General features: G+C 40.5%; 1 protein-coding gene across 5 annotated transcripts in view; it reads left to right on the forward strand.

The window, feature by feature from the left end:
• The window catches only part of septin4b (septin 4b), a 43313-nt gene extending 29426 nt beyond the window's left edge, over positions 1 to 13887 (forward strand). For 3 of the 5 annotated variants that reach the window (XM_053422717.1, XM_053422720.1, XM_053422719.1), the window contains 10 exons: positions 6653 to 6749; positions 6864 to 6950; positions 7076 to 7199; positions 7359 to 7493; positions 8139 to 8256; positions 8439 to 8540; positions 9233 to 9329; positions 9588 to 9750; positions 10448 to 10547; positions 12181 to 12372. In XM_053422717.1, coding sequence (XP_053278692.1) covers positions 6653 to 6749; positions 6864 to 6950; positions 7076 to 7199; positions 7359 to 7493; positions 8139 to 8256; positions 8439 to 8540; positions 9233 to 9329; positions 9588 to 9750; positions 10448 to 10547; positions 12181 to 12249 — 1092 coding nt within the window. In that variant the 3' untranslated portion in view covers positions 12250 to 12372. Of the gene's footprint in view, positions 1 to 6652; positions 6750 to 6863; positions 6951 to 7075; positions 7200 to 7358; positions 7494 to 8138; positions 8257 to 8438; positions 8541 to 9232; positions 9330 to 9587; positions 9751 to 9973; positions 10339 to 10447; positions 10548 to 12180; positions 12373 to 12471 lie in introns of those variants that run through there. The other 2 variants (XM_053422718.1, XM_053422721.1) reach the window with 2 other exon arrangements.
• The last annotated feature ends 1135 nt before the right edge of the window (positions 13888 to 15022 follow it).

A 15022-nucleotide genomic window follows, 5' to 3' on the forward strand; every position in this document is an offset into this window, starting at 1 on the left:
CCCCACAGAAACGTACATGATAATTGCCGTGGTCTTTTATTGTGAGTTGAATATTTGGTGTATATTTGCAGGAGCTTCATAGCTGTGGGAGTGTGTGATGGTGGTGATGCAGGTCTATTTCTGTCTCTCTCTCTCTCTCTCTCTCTCTCTGTGTGTCCTGAGCCAGCTTCACACAGAGCCCCGCTCTAACTATCAAAACAACCACAGCATTCACACAGAGTGCACATGGCTCACTTCACCACCTGCTACTGGCCTCGCCACGAGGGGAAACCTCACTGGTATTCAGCCTGAGCATTCCACAACATTCACTTTTTAACTGAGAATAAACAGAGCGTTGTGTCTGAAGTCAACGGACACATTTATATTCATGCTTTTCCTTGAAAAACTGTCTAAACTTCACGATATCGCAGCACCAAGGGTAATCATTCCTGCCAACAAGGAAGAAGTCTGCCAAGAAAAAAATGATTCAGCAGTCATTGAATAATGGTTTAGTAATTATTGTAGCTGGATTATAAATGACTCTTGTCGACTGCATTTCCTATGGAGCTGAAATGCGTTTTCATCTTAGAAGGTCAATCACAGCGTGCTGTATAATTTCTTTATGACTTCTGGCAGCATCTGATTGCATTTCCCATGTCACACAGTGAATATTTGAAGTGGGCTTTTCTCCTGAGAGCTGTGTTTCATGTAACAAATCATCATCCATCAGCACCGTGGCTGCCAAACCCACGACCACGATCCAACAGCAACAAAGCGGCTTGTCAAATACACAACTTGTTTATGGTTAATTGAATGTCATGTCCATCAATTTTTTCTCAGGGACTTTATGGGTCCCATCTTAAAATATGACTGGCATACCGAAGAGTTTCTAACAGTGACGGCATTGAAAAGCTTTGAATGAAAGATTACAGAGGACATGATGTGTTTATGTTATTGTGCAGAAACCTTCTATTTGCCGTTGAGACCGCTCATTAAATTTCATTAAAATGATTGGATGCATTGGTCTGGACTGTGTATACAACTAGAATGGCACTCAAAGACTGCATACCTCTGATGAGGCCCAGCAGTCCCCTGTGAAACTACATACAAGTTCATTAGATCCAGATTTTTATTTGGAGCTGCACCTGATTACACACGTAGATATCAGTCCCTGAAACATGTCAGATTTTTTTTAATCAAGATCCATGAATTATTCCCAAAGAAATCAGTGAAAATGTTGAATGATGTTAGAGTGTGGAAAAAATTCCTGGATCCGCCCCCTCATTCGGAGCCACACCAAAATGTAATCGTTCTCTCCTGATCCTTTACACATCCTTTTACCAAGTTTGTGGTGAGAACTCTCAGACAAACAGACACACAAAATGAAAACATAACCTCCTTGGCAGAGGTAACTGGAAGGGTCCTCCTGAGAGCTGATACCTCCAACAAAGCTATGCCCTTTCTCACCATGTCAATGCAGTGGTTTTCCATTTATTGTCTAGGCTGTGGCGGTCCGCCATATTCTAATTTATCCTACCGCAGTTTCATAATGAATCAGAAAAAAGCATTATCTCTCTCTCATGTATCATAAGACATTTCTTAGTTTGTGTTTTGATCCGTTGCTGCATTGTATAGCTGTGTTCAACATGCTTGCTCGCATTATCATCTATAAAGTTTTTACCATCCATGCAGACAGTCAGACCTCATAGTTTCAGCTGAAGTTGTACACGTACCTACAAAAGTCATGCAATGCAGTTCTTTCTCTCTTGTGAGAACTTTTCTTTCATTCTTACGTCTGCACCTGTCACTCACCCCGCTACTGACATAGATTAAACGGATTAGAGCCACACTTAATATCAGTGGCTTCTTCTTTCCTGATTCATACAACATCCTTCTACAAATCAAAAACATTGACTGGTCAAATTTACTTTACGCCTCTTGCATGAAAAACAGGACATTCCAGGCCAACATTTCCTCAAGAGAGAAAGATCGTAGATTGTGATGAAAATGTAGGTCAACATGAAAGTGTGTTCAGCGGCATCAACACGCAAGTGCATTTTTACCAGTGAAGCAGGAAGTGCCAGAGGAGCAGCTGTTGACATGTTGTCATTATCAAACACTTAATGTTCCTGTCAGCATACCATTGTTTAATTTCCCCAGTCTGTGAAGAAACTGAGAATGAATGTTGTGAGGAAGTCTTCAAAGCCATGTGAGCTTGAGTTGCTCTATTGTATATTGAAGCTTGTTTGTCCCAAAGTGTTTGAGACATTTCCCGTCATATATGCACCACGCCGCTTTGGATGTGAAGTAGCCACATTACATCTTCACCTGGTCTGAGGCTTATTCTGTGGAAAACTCTGCAGGGCATCACTGATGATATACTGATTGAAATGTCACATCAGCCAATAATGGAAACTATAATTGGTTCAGGTCTCAGCTGAGACTTGGAGACTCTGTGTGGTGGCCTAATGAAACTCTGTGAATGTGATGTTGGAGCCAATGATATTTTTCTATAGGCTGCAGTGTTATGTAATAAAGAGATCAGGGAGTTTGGGTGCTCTTTCCCATCTTTACCTGATTGTTTTTGTTCCTTTTTTAAATCAATTAACTGGAACTGTTTTTTTTCTTTCGAGGATAATCACATTACAGTCTGGTTCGGTGAGAGAGGAAAAGGTTGCACCATGTTCCAGTTTGGATTTTGTCCCCTTACTTTACAAAGCTGATTCAGAGCTTTAGAGGAAAGAGTCTTTTCTGCCTCATTACTTCATGTGTAACCGGAGAGTTTTTGAGAATCAGGGAAGAAAACCCTGACCTCACTCTAAAGCTCAGGTCATGTTCAGGAATGTTTGAGAAAGATGGACAGTGTAGAAACTCTCCATGAGAAGGTATCAGGTGTCGGTTTGAAGATTGAAGGAGAAATGTGGTGTCTTTATGTCTTTTAGGTGAAATATCCCAAACATTCTGTCTCTGTCTCTCTCTGTGTGTGTGTGTGTGTGTGTGTGTGTGTGTGTGTGTGTGTGTGTGTGTGTGTGTGTGTGTGTGTGTGTGTGTGTGTGTGTGTGTGTGTGTGTGTGTGTGTGTGTGTGTGTGTGTGTGTGTGTGTGTGTGTGTGTGTGTGTGTGTGTGTGTGTGTATCTTTATTTATGAGGCCTAATTTTGGTTCAATACCATCAATGTGAGGACAGTTTTGGCTGTTCCTCACAAATTCAAAGGGCTGTTTGAGTGTCCTCACAACTATAGAGCGATGTGTGTGCAAAAGACAAACCATGTGGAGTAGTTTTGGAGCAACATGCTGCATATATTTGCATAAATGAGAAATTCTTAATGTGCCACGTGAAGACAAATACGCTGGCGTATAAATAGTCTATGAGTAGTGAACTCATTAGAGCAGCAGGCTATGTTTAATGTATAATTTTGGATTATGATTTTAATTTGAGCATTTCATGTGGTGAATCTGGTTTGGTGCGCACACTTCTCCTTCACTTTACATTTCTTGCTGTCTTTAATATGTGCTTTGCTCCTTTCAAAATAAAGCACAAAATATTCTCTTGCCGTCACCAAACTAGCAGAAAGTAAGATATTTAAATGTTGGAGAGCTCTGCAGCTCAAATTTTTTCAGTCTGTACTTGATGTGTGGGTCGGTGTGTCGTGTAGCTCATCAATGCTGCTGATCAGTTGCCCCGGGTATCGATTGGTTCGATGGGGCGGAAGGGCGCTGTGTCCTCTGGGACGGGCAGGGGCGTATAAAAGCTGGAGCCTGATCTCTGCCTCCTACTTCCTGTTAGATTGGGCTGGATGAGTAGTGAAGGCAGAGGCTAGAAAAAAGAAGAAGAAGAGACTTTACGCGCTGATTAAAGGATCCACAGGTGAGGCCCTGCATGGAGGGAGCTTAGTTTGTGGTGTTTCTACTTTTCTCAGGGATGGATTGTCTCGTGCTTTAATGTCCCTTTGATCGCATGTTTTTTTTAAAACTAGAGGCTACAACTGATGCAAAGTTTTAATTTGATGCTCCATGATAAAGTATAAAAAAATGGAATTGAAAGAGAAACTTTGTTCATTTCTGCTACATTGTTGTTTGAGCTTTTGCGATTGACCATCTCTTGATGTAGGTCACAGGATTCATCATGTGGGACATTGATCTCTGGATCTTTGGTTGTAGCACAGGAAAGCAGGTCACTGACTTCCTAAACTGTGAAACTATCAATTCCTTCCGTTAAGCTCTAAATAGCAGCACAATTAAAACCATGGAAGGAGGACAGAGAATATTTTTTCAGCATCACTCAAAAAAGCTTTTTGACTCTGGTTGAGTGACAGAAGGATATCAAACTTGCATCAGGCTCCAAGTAGGTTCCAGTGAGGATAACATGTAAAGGCATAAAGCAGATAGTGATTTTTGACTGCAGAGTGGCTTCAGATATACATGAAGTCTCTCTGGGCATGCACACTGTTTCTCAGCGTGTTTTACTTTGTATTCAAATTTTCATGAATGACTCCCTGCATTATGTAACTGCAGCTGGGACAGACCGTCTCATCTGCTGGCGCTGACATCAGCTGCATGGCACAAGTGGTGGTGGTGCCTGGAACATGGACAAGGACGATATGAGAGGAACTAATAACATTAGGCAGTGCTGTAGTGGCAGGAGGCCAGGCTGGAGCAATAACATTATATTATAGATTGTGTAGACAACTGCCCTCAAAATGCCATTATGCATCGGTCAATCATTTCACTACTCACCCAAACAGTCTTTGCATCTGCTCTGCATTCATACCATTTACCAGAGGAAATGGTATGTTGTGTTGTATGTCATTACTTTGCCTTTATCTAATCTTTATTTAATTTTTTCCATCTTCCTTCCTTGTTTTTTACTCCGGTCTCCTCCACCTCACACACCTGATTTCCTCATGGCGTCTTTCTCGGGGTCCTTCACCCACCTTCTCCTAACCCACTCGTCCCTTTTTTCCATCCACTCCTAAACCTCGACACATCGCTTGCTCCTTTCTGGTTGGAGATTTTAGAGTGCACTGTCGCCCCAGTTGCAATGGCAGACAGTGACCACGAGGCTCACTCTTCATCAGACGAGCAGGGCTCCTGTCCTGCCTCCCCCAATCACGGCAGGGACCATGCTGTTGAGCAGGTACTGTAGACGTCCCCCAAAACCCACAAATTATCCACTTTACTCCCAATAGTCTTATTTAATTAATTAGCTCACAGCAAACATACTGCAGTTAGATTTAAGATTAAAATGATTTGAAACTTCTCAACTTAACTGTATCTGTTGAGCCTTTAGGTATTTCTCATCTTGTTTCTTCCCCTCAGTTAATGTATAGGGCAGAATCCTAACATGAGTGCAGTCACAGTGTGGCCCTACAAGCTGCATTTTACAAGGCCTTATTGCCTGCAGAGGGTCACTGCATTATTTATCTTTGTGCTTGAATGACAGGGAGACTTCAGTATGAGGGACTGGGAGAGCTGGTGCAACTGGAGTCTGCACAGCAGCTTACACTTCAGCTGTGTATCTTTTTATTCAATTTATTTTGAACTGTGAAGTGGCCAGGAGATGTACAACCCTTCATGTACAATGTACTCTGCTTCTGTAAAAGTACAATTCAATGTATGACTGAGTATTACGACTCAGGCTATGTTAGCTTTACAGAAATGCAACATCAGACAGTGTTTTTGTTCTCAATGTAAATAAGTCAGATCAGATTTATTTTTATCGGACAGTCAAAACAGCAGGAGTTGAGCAAAGTTATTTCACATCATGACAAAAGAAAAACAAGTTTGGATAAAAAAGAAAATGAATAATCCAAATCTATTCAAGAGAAAAACTGTCCATCTCTGCCTCCATCCTCTTTCTTTCCACCTGTTCCACCTGTTCCTCTGCACCACCTAATCCACCCCCTTCAACCACCATACCTCTCCAGCATTCAAGCCTTTCAGATGACTCAGAGGTAGAGAACATTATGCAAGACCCTCACCAACAAGGAGGGCAAGGCCACCACCACCATGACCACCACCATGACCACCACCTTGACCACCACCTTGACCACCACCTTGACCACCACCATGAGGACCATGAGCACCACGAGTTTGAGCACGAACATCACCATCAGGCCCCTGAGAATCATGATGTTGACAGGGAAGCTGAGGGTGAAGACCGCCCCCATACCCCGTCTTATTTGCGTCCCCCTGTGGCAGGCAGGGCCCAGTCGGATTCAGGTTCAGACCCCAGTTTTCAGCAGAGCAGGAGTGTGGAGTTTGACTTACCGTCTCCTGTTGGTACGTCCAGGCCCAAGAGCCCCTGGGGTCGATTTGACCCATACAACAATAATGAGGTAACATGAAGCAGGTCTGGCTGTGAAACCCAGAGAGGACGATGTTGTCTTTGTGCTGTGATGTGTGTTGAACTTTTCATCTTCAGACTGATGATTGTGACAACGCTTGTGCGAGATTGTTTTAAATACTATAGGTCGATTTGAGCGTATTTTCTTTTGGTTGTACGGTTTGAGTTTGATGCTCTGAGACGGCAGCGTTGCTTTTCGCTCTTGTGTTGTTCTTAAGACTTCTCTGTTACTGTGGGAAAGTTCATACACTGTGAATGGAACCGTCCATTTTGGAGTGGTTGATGTGTGATTCCCTGACGTATTTTCATATCTTCGTCTCCACTTTCAGGACCAGGACAAGGAATACGTTGGTTTTGCCACGTTGCCAAACCAGGTGCATCGCAAGTCCGTCAAGAAGGGATTTGACTTCACACTCATGGTGGCAGGTAAATCCTCGGCTTCACATTAGCAGACATTTGATCTTAAGCCCAGGCCTCAAATTTGAAGGGACTGGTAATCACACAGTCTTAACGTCAGTCTGTGTTGTTCTTTGTTTGAAGGGGAGTCTGGCCTGGGAAAGTCCACTCTGGTCAACAGCCTGTTTCTCACAGATCTTTACAAAGATAGGAAACTGCTCAACGCTGAAGGTGACAAAGCTGCAGCTTTAACTATAGTTTGTTTTGTTTTATTTGTGTTTGTTTAATAGATATTTATTCTACAACATGCTGTGGCTCATATTAAAAACAGTGGCCTGTTTGTTTCTGTTCTCTAGAGCGAATCACACAAACTGTAGAAATCACCAAACACACGGTGGATATAGAAGAGAAAGGTGTGAAACTCAAACTCACCATCGTGGACACGCCTGGGTTTGGAGACGCTGTAAACAACACTGAATGGTACGAATGGATTCCAACTGTTTCAGTTGACCTGTGACTCCTCCCAGAGTACAGCTGGCCAACCTTATTTGAGCTCTTACTGTGGTTAGAGAGTCATGTGCCATCGTGCAGCTGTGGCCTCAGAGAGTGAACGACCCTGTGTGTGTGTTTGTGTCGTAGCTGGAAGTCGGTGACTGACTACATCGACCAGCAGTTCGAGCAATACTTCAGGGACGAGAGTGGCCTCAACCGCAAGAACATCCAGGACAACCGCGTGCACTGCTGCCTGTACTTCATCTCACCCTTCGGTCATGGGTACGACAAACCTGCAGTGGTTTCTCCCATCGCTATATTTTTAAGGAGGAACATTCCCCCCTTTTATCGCAGTATGGAATCTTCCGTACTTATTTCCTAATCAGCCTCCACACGCAGCCACCTAACTCTATTGTAAATCTCTATTCACTTATTGTACATTCTGCTCCATAAATTGTTAATGCTCTTCTCCAGCGTTAAAGCTGTGCTCTGCTGCCTTCAGGTGAACTTAAATCTGCTGCAGCGCTTTAGCTCTGATCAATTGTTTGTGCTGAGTGCTGATGTGGTGCTTTTAACATACACTGTTCCACTTTGACTGTGCTCATTAAGGAGCTAATGTGCGACGCTGCAGTGCATGTTTCAGACACACTGATGGTGGAAAGGCTCCCTCTGCTGACGAGCCTCAGTCATTACGCCTCAGATAGCACCCAGTGATGAAGCTAAACCTGTGGCACCACTGATCAACACGATGAAAACATTGTGTTTGAGTCAAATTTAAACAGAAAAGACACAATTGTTTTCATTGTGCATATGGAGAAGACATCGTAAAGTTGAGAATCAAGTCAAAATGTTAGTGTTAAAGGTCCTATTTTATTCACATTAGAGGAAGAATTGTGTTTCATTGGGTATCTGGTGTATCTCTTGTAGCCTTCGACCTTTGGATGTGGAATTTATGAAAGCTCTGCATGAGAAGGTCAACATCGTCCCTATTTTGGCCAAAGCTGACACACTCACCCCGAGTGAGGTGAAGAAAAAGAAATACAAGGTAAGAGAGTAAACTTGATCTGTACATGTGTTTTAGCCCCCAAATGAACAGATATAGCAGAGAAGATATACTTGTATGGCTCAAATAGCACACATACATGTATGGTTCTTTATGAAAAAGATTATTGAGTCTCTGCATGTATCGTCACTGATGGTATCATTCACTGTTTTGTTCTTCTGCAGATCAGAGAGGAGATTGAGCAGTACGGTATCAAGATTTACCAGTTTCCTGACTGTGACTCTGACGAAGACGAGGACTTTAAGCAGCAGGACCACGAACTGAAGGTGAGAGTCAGAGCGGCCTACTGCCTGTGTCTTCTTTTTCCCAATTGTCTTTTCTGCAGTCTGAGGTTGGTACCTGACCAAGGGGACATATGCATTAGTAAGTAAACAACCAAGTGTGAACTGGAGTTGTTGCAACTGAAAACATCTGCACAATGACACTCAGGGGAGCGCATAACTCCAGCAAGGCCCAATTGTCCCCTTACATTCATCAAGCTGCCCCAAGTTTCACAAACTTATAGAATTGTTCTGAAAATGATGGAAAACACTTTATCTTGCAATATAATAGAAAGTGGAAAAAAAGCATGGATTCGTCAAAGAAGAATATCCCATTATGTAGTGTAGTTATTTTAAAATCAATATGCAAACCATAGAATACACGACATCGGTAGTTCTCATCATAATCCAGCCGTAAGGACACAGTTAATCTTCTGTCATTGAGTAGCCAGTGATAAAAGTACAGTGTTAAAAATAGAAAATAAAGAAAAAAATTAAGCAAGTTAATGTCCATCTTCCAAGAGTTATGGCTAGTTAGGAAGTTAAGAACTAAGTTAGGAGGAAATGGAACAATTTTGGAGAGAACATGACAAAGACACAAAAGAGGAAAGTGTGGAAAGATGAACCAAAACATCCATAAAAGAATCTTTTGAAAACCCCTTTTTAACCTTCTGTCTAATGTCTGTTCTCCCCTAAAGGAAAGTATTCCCTTCGCTGTAATCGGCAGCAACACAGTGGTGGAGGCCAAAGGGAAGAGGGTGAGGGGCCGCCTGTATCCCTGGGGCATCGTAGAAGGTATACACACTCTCAAGGAATGTCCCAAGTTAAAGTTTGATTTCTCGTAACAGCATGAATGGATGAAAAAAACTGTAACGATCATATTTAGCAAAATAGAGAACCTGCATACATTGTGTGTGTGTGTGTTCAATGAACCTTAGGCTTTTCAACATTTCTACTCCCGGTTGCTTGCATGGCCGGAGAGACTCAGTATTAGCAGTTTTTGAAGAGTGGTGAACATGTTGTTGAAACTGATCTGCGTGCTGTGATCTGCAGTGGAGAACTCGGCGCACTGTGACTTTGTGAAGCTGAGGAACATGCTCGTCCGCTCGCACATGCAAGATCTGAAGGACGTGACCCGGGAGACCCACTACGAGAACTACAGAGCCCAGTGCATCCAGAGCATGACCCGCATGGTGGTGAAGGAACGCAACCGCAAGTACGCTCGCACTGAAGCACAGCACACACACACACATTCAGTTTTTGCAATGTATTTAATGGTGACGGGTTCATTCTGCAGCATAATTATCCTCACAGATACATTCAGATATCTGCAGTTGCTCAGCCGCTGATAATAGATGAGTGTCCACAGCAGATTTGAATTATACCAATGAGCGTGAGATTGTTTGGCTTCACTCAGAGATCTGTCATGTCTGTCTAAGGTGAGAACGGGCTCCACCCAGTGACATCTGCTGTGGCTCCTAAATGGTTGAACGAGCTCCCCAATGACATCAGGACGGCAGAAAGTCTACACATCTTTCGCCGCAAACTAAAAACACATCTCTTCTGACTATACCTTGAATAAAAAAATAATTACATTAAGTAGAGCTTTCGTACCACTTATTTGGCACTTAGATATTACACTTTGTACTTTGGCTTTCTTAAAGAAAATTGTACCTTCTTGATTCTTGTTGTTCTGGGGTTGTGGTTTACGGTTGAATGCAATTTTTGTAAGTCGCTTTGGGTAAAAGATTTCTAAATGAGATGTAATGTCATGTGATCTGCAGTAAATGTTGTTAAATCGAAACTGGGATTCGTCTTGATGTTAACACAGAAAATGAAAATGCTTCCTCTTGCAAAAACCCTTCTGTATTTATTGAATGTTGAACTTCTCTACATCTTGAATCCCTCTGCAGCAAACTAACCCGGGAGAGTGGCACAGACTTCCCCATCCCCGCATTGACTGGGGGGATGGACAGCGAGACGGAAAAACTCATCCGAGAGAAAGATGAGGAGGTACGGCACGCTGCCCACGACCACCTGGAGTCACATGGTCACAACCATAAGTCTGAGCCCGGCTCTGAGCAGCACGAGCACTCAGACTCTCAGCCCGAGCCAGAGACACAGTTACATCTCTTAAAAGACGAAGCTCTCTAAGTGTCACTCAACGATCTATAATCTTTATGTGAAGCTCACTCGCGTCATGTTTTCTGAAGCTGACAATGAGCAGCTTCAAAAACATGAATAAGTGTTTACACAATGTAAAAGTGTATTTAAACATCCAAACCTGTCTCCTCCCCCGTCCTCACTCAGCCTCTGGAACTCTGAACTGTTGGTAAAAGTAAAAGAGACTAAATTAGTTATATTTCATATGTGCCACGCCCTCTAGTGGCTATGCCTGTTCACCTACATCCAGGTAACTCATTTTTAACCAACACTTATCCTGAAATCCCTGAAGTGCTGAATATGTTGCTCGACACTCATCATAATGTGAGACATTTACCAAGTAGGCAGACACCAGCACACATATTTATCATAAATACGTAATTAGATTTTAAACTATTGTCCAATTTTTACATCCTTAGGTCAAACCCTGCACTAAGACATGTTTCATAATCCCACATTTAAGGGGGCAGCTCTTCTTTTTGACTTTGCTTTATAAATTATTTTAAAAATTTGCTAGTTCAATAATGGCAGTATGGTGCACATTTTTGAGGGAGTTTTGTTAGTATTTGACAATTATTTTCAGTTCCTAGCAATTATGTTTAAATACATTATAATAGTATCAATAAATAACATTATTTGTATAGCCCATATTCACAAATCACAATTTGTCTGAAAGGGCTTAGTATGAAATATGATTTGATTATTTTTGTAACATTATATTTACATGGTAGAAAGAGTTTTATTATTAGAGGAAATATTATTCTTTTTAGGTTTTAAATTTTTAAACCTTCACAAACTCTATGAGTCCAGACCCTGTGAATAGTTTCAGTGAAGGTTTTGATTACAAACTGAGCTGGCATACATCGTTTTACATGGTGTTAGTGTCCTTCCCCCTTTTTTCCCATTCAATTCCTTATTATTCTTATTTATTTTGTCAAATAAAGAGTTTATTTGTCCTCAGTTGTTTCTTTATTTTTTGTGTAATGAACAGTTAAACTGTGGCTAAACAAAGTTAACAGTCTCAACATGTGTCTGGAATGAGGAAACAGTTGTCGGCTCTCATCCTTTACTACACAAACGGAACCAAACAAAAGCTGACAACCAAAATTAAAAAAGCAGTCAATGATTGTGTCACTTAACTTTTCCAAGTTTTATGAAACCTCATATGATAAATCTATATCAAAATAATTGAGAGATTTTTAATAGAAAGAAGTAGATAACCAACTAACTAATAAAGTATATATGCAGCATATGTAATATTGAATATTCAGTAGGTGAAGGGGGGGGCTGTGTTTCCTTTCGTTTGACAGCAGAGGTCACGTGATCTAAACAGAACAGACTCATCTCCTGCTTGTCATTGATTTGTTGTCTGTGCAGTCATGTGTGAGTAATTAGTGTGTATAAAAGGCAGCAGAGCCTGTTGACACACAAACACAATATCTGTAACAGTGGATCCTAACACTTGTCTCCTCTCTCCTCTCAGCTGCGGCGGATGCAGGAGATGCTGCTGAGGATCCAGGATCAGATGCACTCTCAGAAAGATGCCTATTAACACAGGACACCTGTCACACCACGTACGTGTCTCTCTATCACTGGGATATAAAATAAAAAACACAACAGGAAACCGTCATTCCTCTCGAGAACATTGACGTCCCTACGTGTCCCCCCCCCCCCCCCCCCCCCCCAAACACCGCTCGGCATCATCAGGGACCTGTGAGTAGGTGGTAAGACGGTCTGACATTTGCAGCTCATCAACTGTCTTTATCCTCCACAGGGTCTGACATTCACTGCACCGCTGCTGCAAAACACTCCACCCTCCTCCACTCTGCTGTTTTCTGTCAAAAAGAATGAAATGATTAAAAATGGCCAGATCTGATGTTTGTTTGAATGAATCAGTGTTTAGTTTGAGGGTTAGTTCACGTATCTGAACTTTATTTAGCCACATGATCGCAGGGGTTTTGTTTGACATTTTTTTTTTACATGAGGTCTTATATGAGGTTTACATCATCAAAGACTGGTGACCTGCTCAGATTTTTTTATAAGCACGCTTTCCTGGTGCAAGTGTTTATTTTTTAATTATAAAGGTCAACATGCATATATATATATATGTGTATATATATACTGTCATAATTTAATTTTCTATAATACACCTTTTTTCTACGTTTTTTCATCTTTTACTGTGCATGTCTCTAGTTTTGATTTAACTACACCTCACAGCACTGCTTGACATGATGTATAGATGAATGTTTTATGTAGCAGTTGATTTGGTCTAAACTTATTATGATGATTCTTTCATTGATATTTGAAGCTTTGTCCGTTTTCAGCATGGCTGCTCGATGTCAGCCACAACTCACATAAGAATCCAATTTTGGTTATTGATCGCCATATCTTCATTTGAAATAATCCAGATTTTTAGACGACAGAGGACATCCTTTATTATTATTATTTCTATTTGGAAATATCCCCAAATCAAAGTTGTTTCAGAGTCGTTCATCTCATACATGTTTGACCCGTTTCATCAGGTCACATGAGTGAGCTGATGACTCGTCAGTGGTCAGAGATGATCTGGAGTTTAAAAAGACAAGACCCTTGATTTTGCATGAGCTGGTTGTCTAAGGGGTTCGCACCAGAGTCCATGCAGTGTATTTATTTTTGCATGTGTTTTGTGAAGGTTACTCAGAATGCAGATCAGTGTAGTGATCATAGGGTTATTTATGGGCAAGGAAAGTATGTACTGTCTGGGGGAAATTGTTTTGGTTGGTTTAAATTATGTCCTCACTTCATGGGACCTTGAACATGCGCTTACTTTAACGTTTATAACCAAAGCCAACAACGACAAACTTCATTGTCCTAAATGTTTCCTTTTCAAAGAGTGGGTTTTGTTTTATTTTGACATGAAGAATATTGTTGTGGAATAACTTATCAAAGGCAAGAGTGACGGAACTCTGATGATTCTGCCATGTAGTGTACCCTTGGTTTACAAAGAAAAGAAAAAAACATTCCTTGAGCTTCTGTCCCTGAGTCAGGTATTAGTTATTTTCCTTTATTTTTTTCTTAATTGAGTTGTTTTATATTTGACTTTTTTGTTATTCTACTCTTGGAGTATTTATGTAATAAATTTAAAAAATGAAATACATATGAAGAGGACGATATGTACAAATTCTAATATTGTAATAAAATTCAAAAATGATTTCATGTCTCTTGTCCCTTCCAGTTTCACAGTCAAAATGTTTGATATTCAGTATGTAGGTAGTCAGAGAGGTTCTGATCACAGGCATATCAGTCTCTCTCTGAACTTATTGAGCAAAGTGTTTTTAAAGTACTTTGAATTATCCTGAAATGATCTATTCCACAGTGAAAATGTAGGACTTTACTTTGAAAAATCTCTTAATCTATACACTAAAAATGTTTAATATTCAGTATGTAGGTAGTCAGAGAGGTTCTGATCACAGGCATATCAGTCTCTCTCTGAACTTATTGAGCAAAGTGTTTTTAAAGTACTTTGAAGTATCCTGAAATGATCTATTCCACAGTGAAAATGTAGGACTTTACTTTGAAAAATCTCTTAATCTATACAGTAAAATTGTTTAATATTCAGTATGTAGGTAGTCAGAGAGGTTCTGAACACAGGAATATCAGTCTCTCTCTGAACTTATTGAGCAAAGTTTTTTTATAGAACTTTGAAATATCCTGAAATTATATATTCCACAGTGAAAATGTTGGACTTTACTTTGAAAAATCTCTTAATCTATACAGTAAAAAAAAATGTAATATTCAGTATGTAGGTAGTCAGAGAGGTCCTGAATGAGGCATATCAGTCTCACTCTGAACTTATTGAGCAAAGTGTTTTTATAGAACTTTGAAATATCCTGAAATTATATATTCCACAGTGAAAATGTTGGACTTTACTTTGAAAAATATCTTAATCTATACAGTAAAAAAAAATGTAATATTCAGTATGTAGGTAGTCAGAGAGGTCCTGAATGAGGCATATCAGTCTCACTCTGAACTTATTGAGCAAAGTGTTTTTATAGAACTTTGAAATATCCTGAAATTATATATTCCACAGTGAAAATGTTGGACTTTACTTTGAAAAATATCTTAATCTATACAGTAAAAAAAATGTAATATTCAGTATGTAGGTAGTCAGAGAGGTCCTGAATGAGGCATATCAGTCTCACTCTGAACTTATTGAGCAAAGTGTTTTTATAGAACTTTGAAATATCCTGATATTATATATTCCACAGTGAAAATGTTGGACTTTACTTTGAAAAATCTCTTAATCTATACAGTAAAAAAAATGTAATATTCAGTATGTAGGTAGT

The sequence above is a fragment of the Pleuronectes platessa genome, chromosome 5 (genome assembly GCF_947347685.1).
Source record: "Pleuronectes platessa chromosome 5, fPlePla1.1, whole genome shotgun sequence".
NCBI lineage: Eukaryota > Metazoa > Chordata > Actinopteri > Pleuronectiformes > Pleuronectidae > Pleuronectes > Pleuronectes platessa.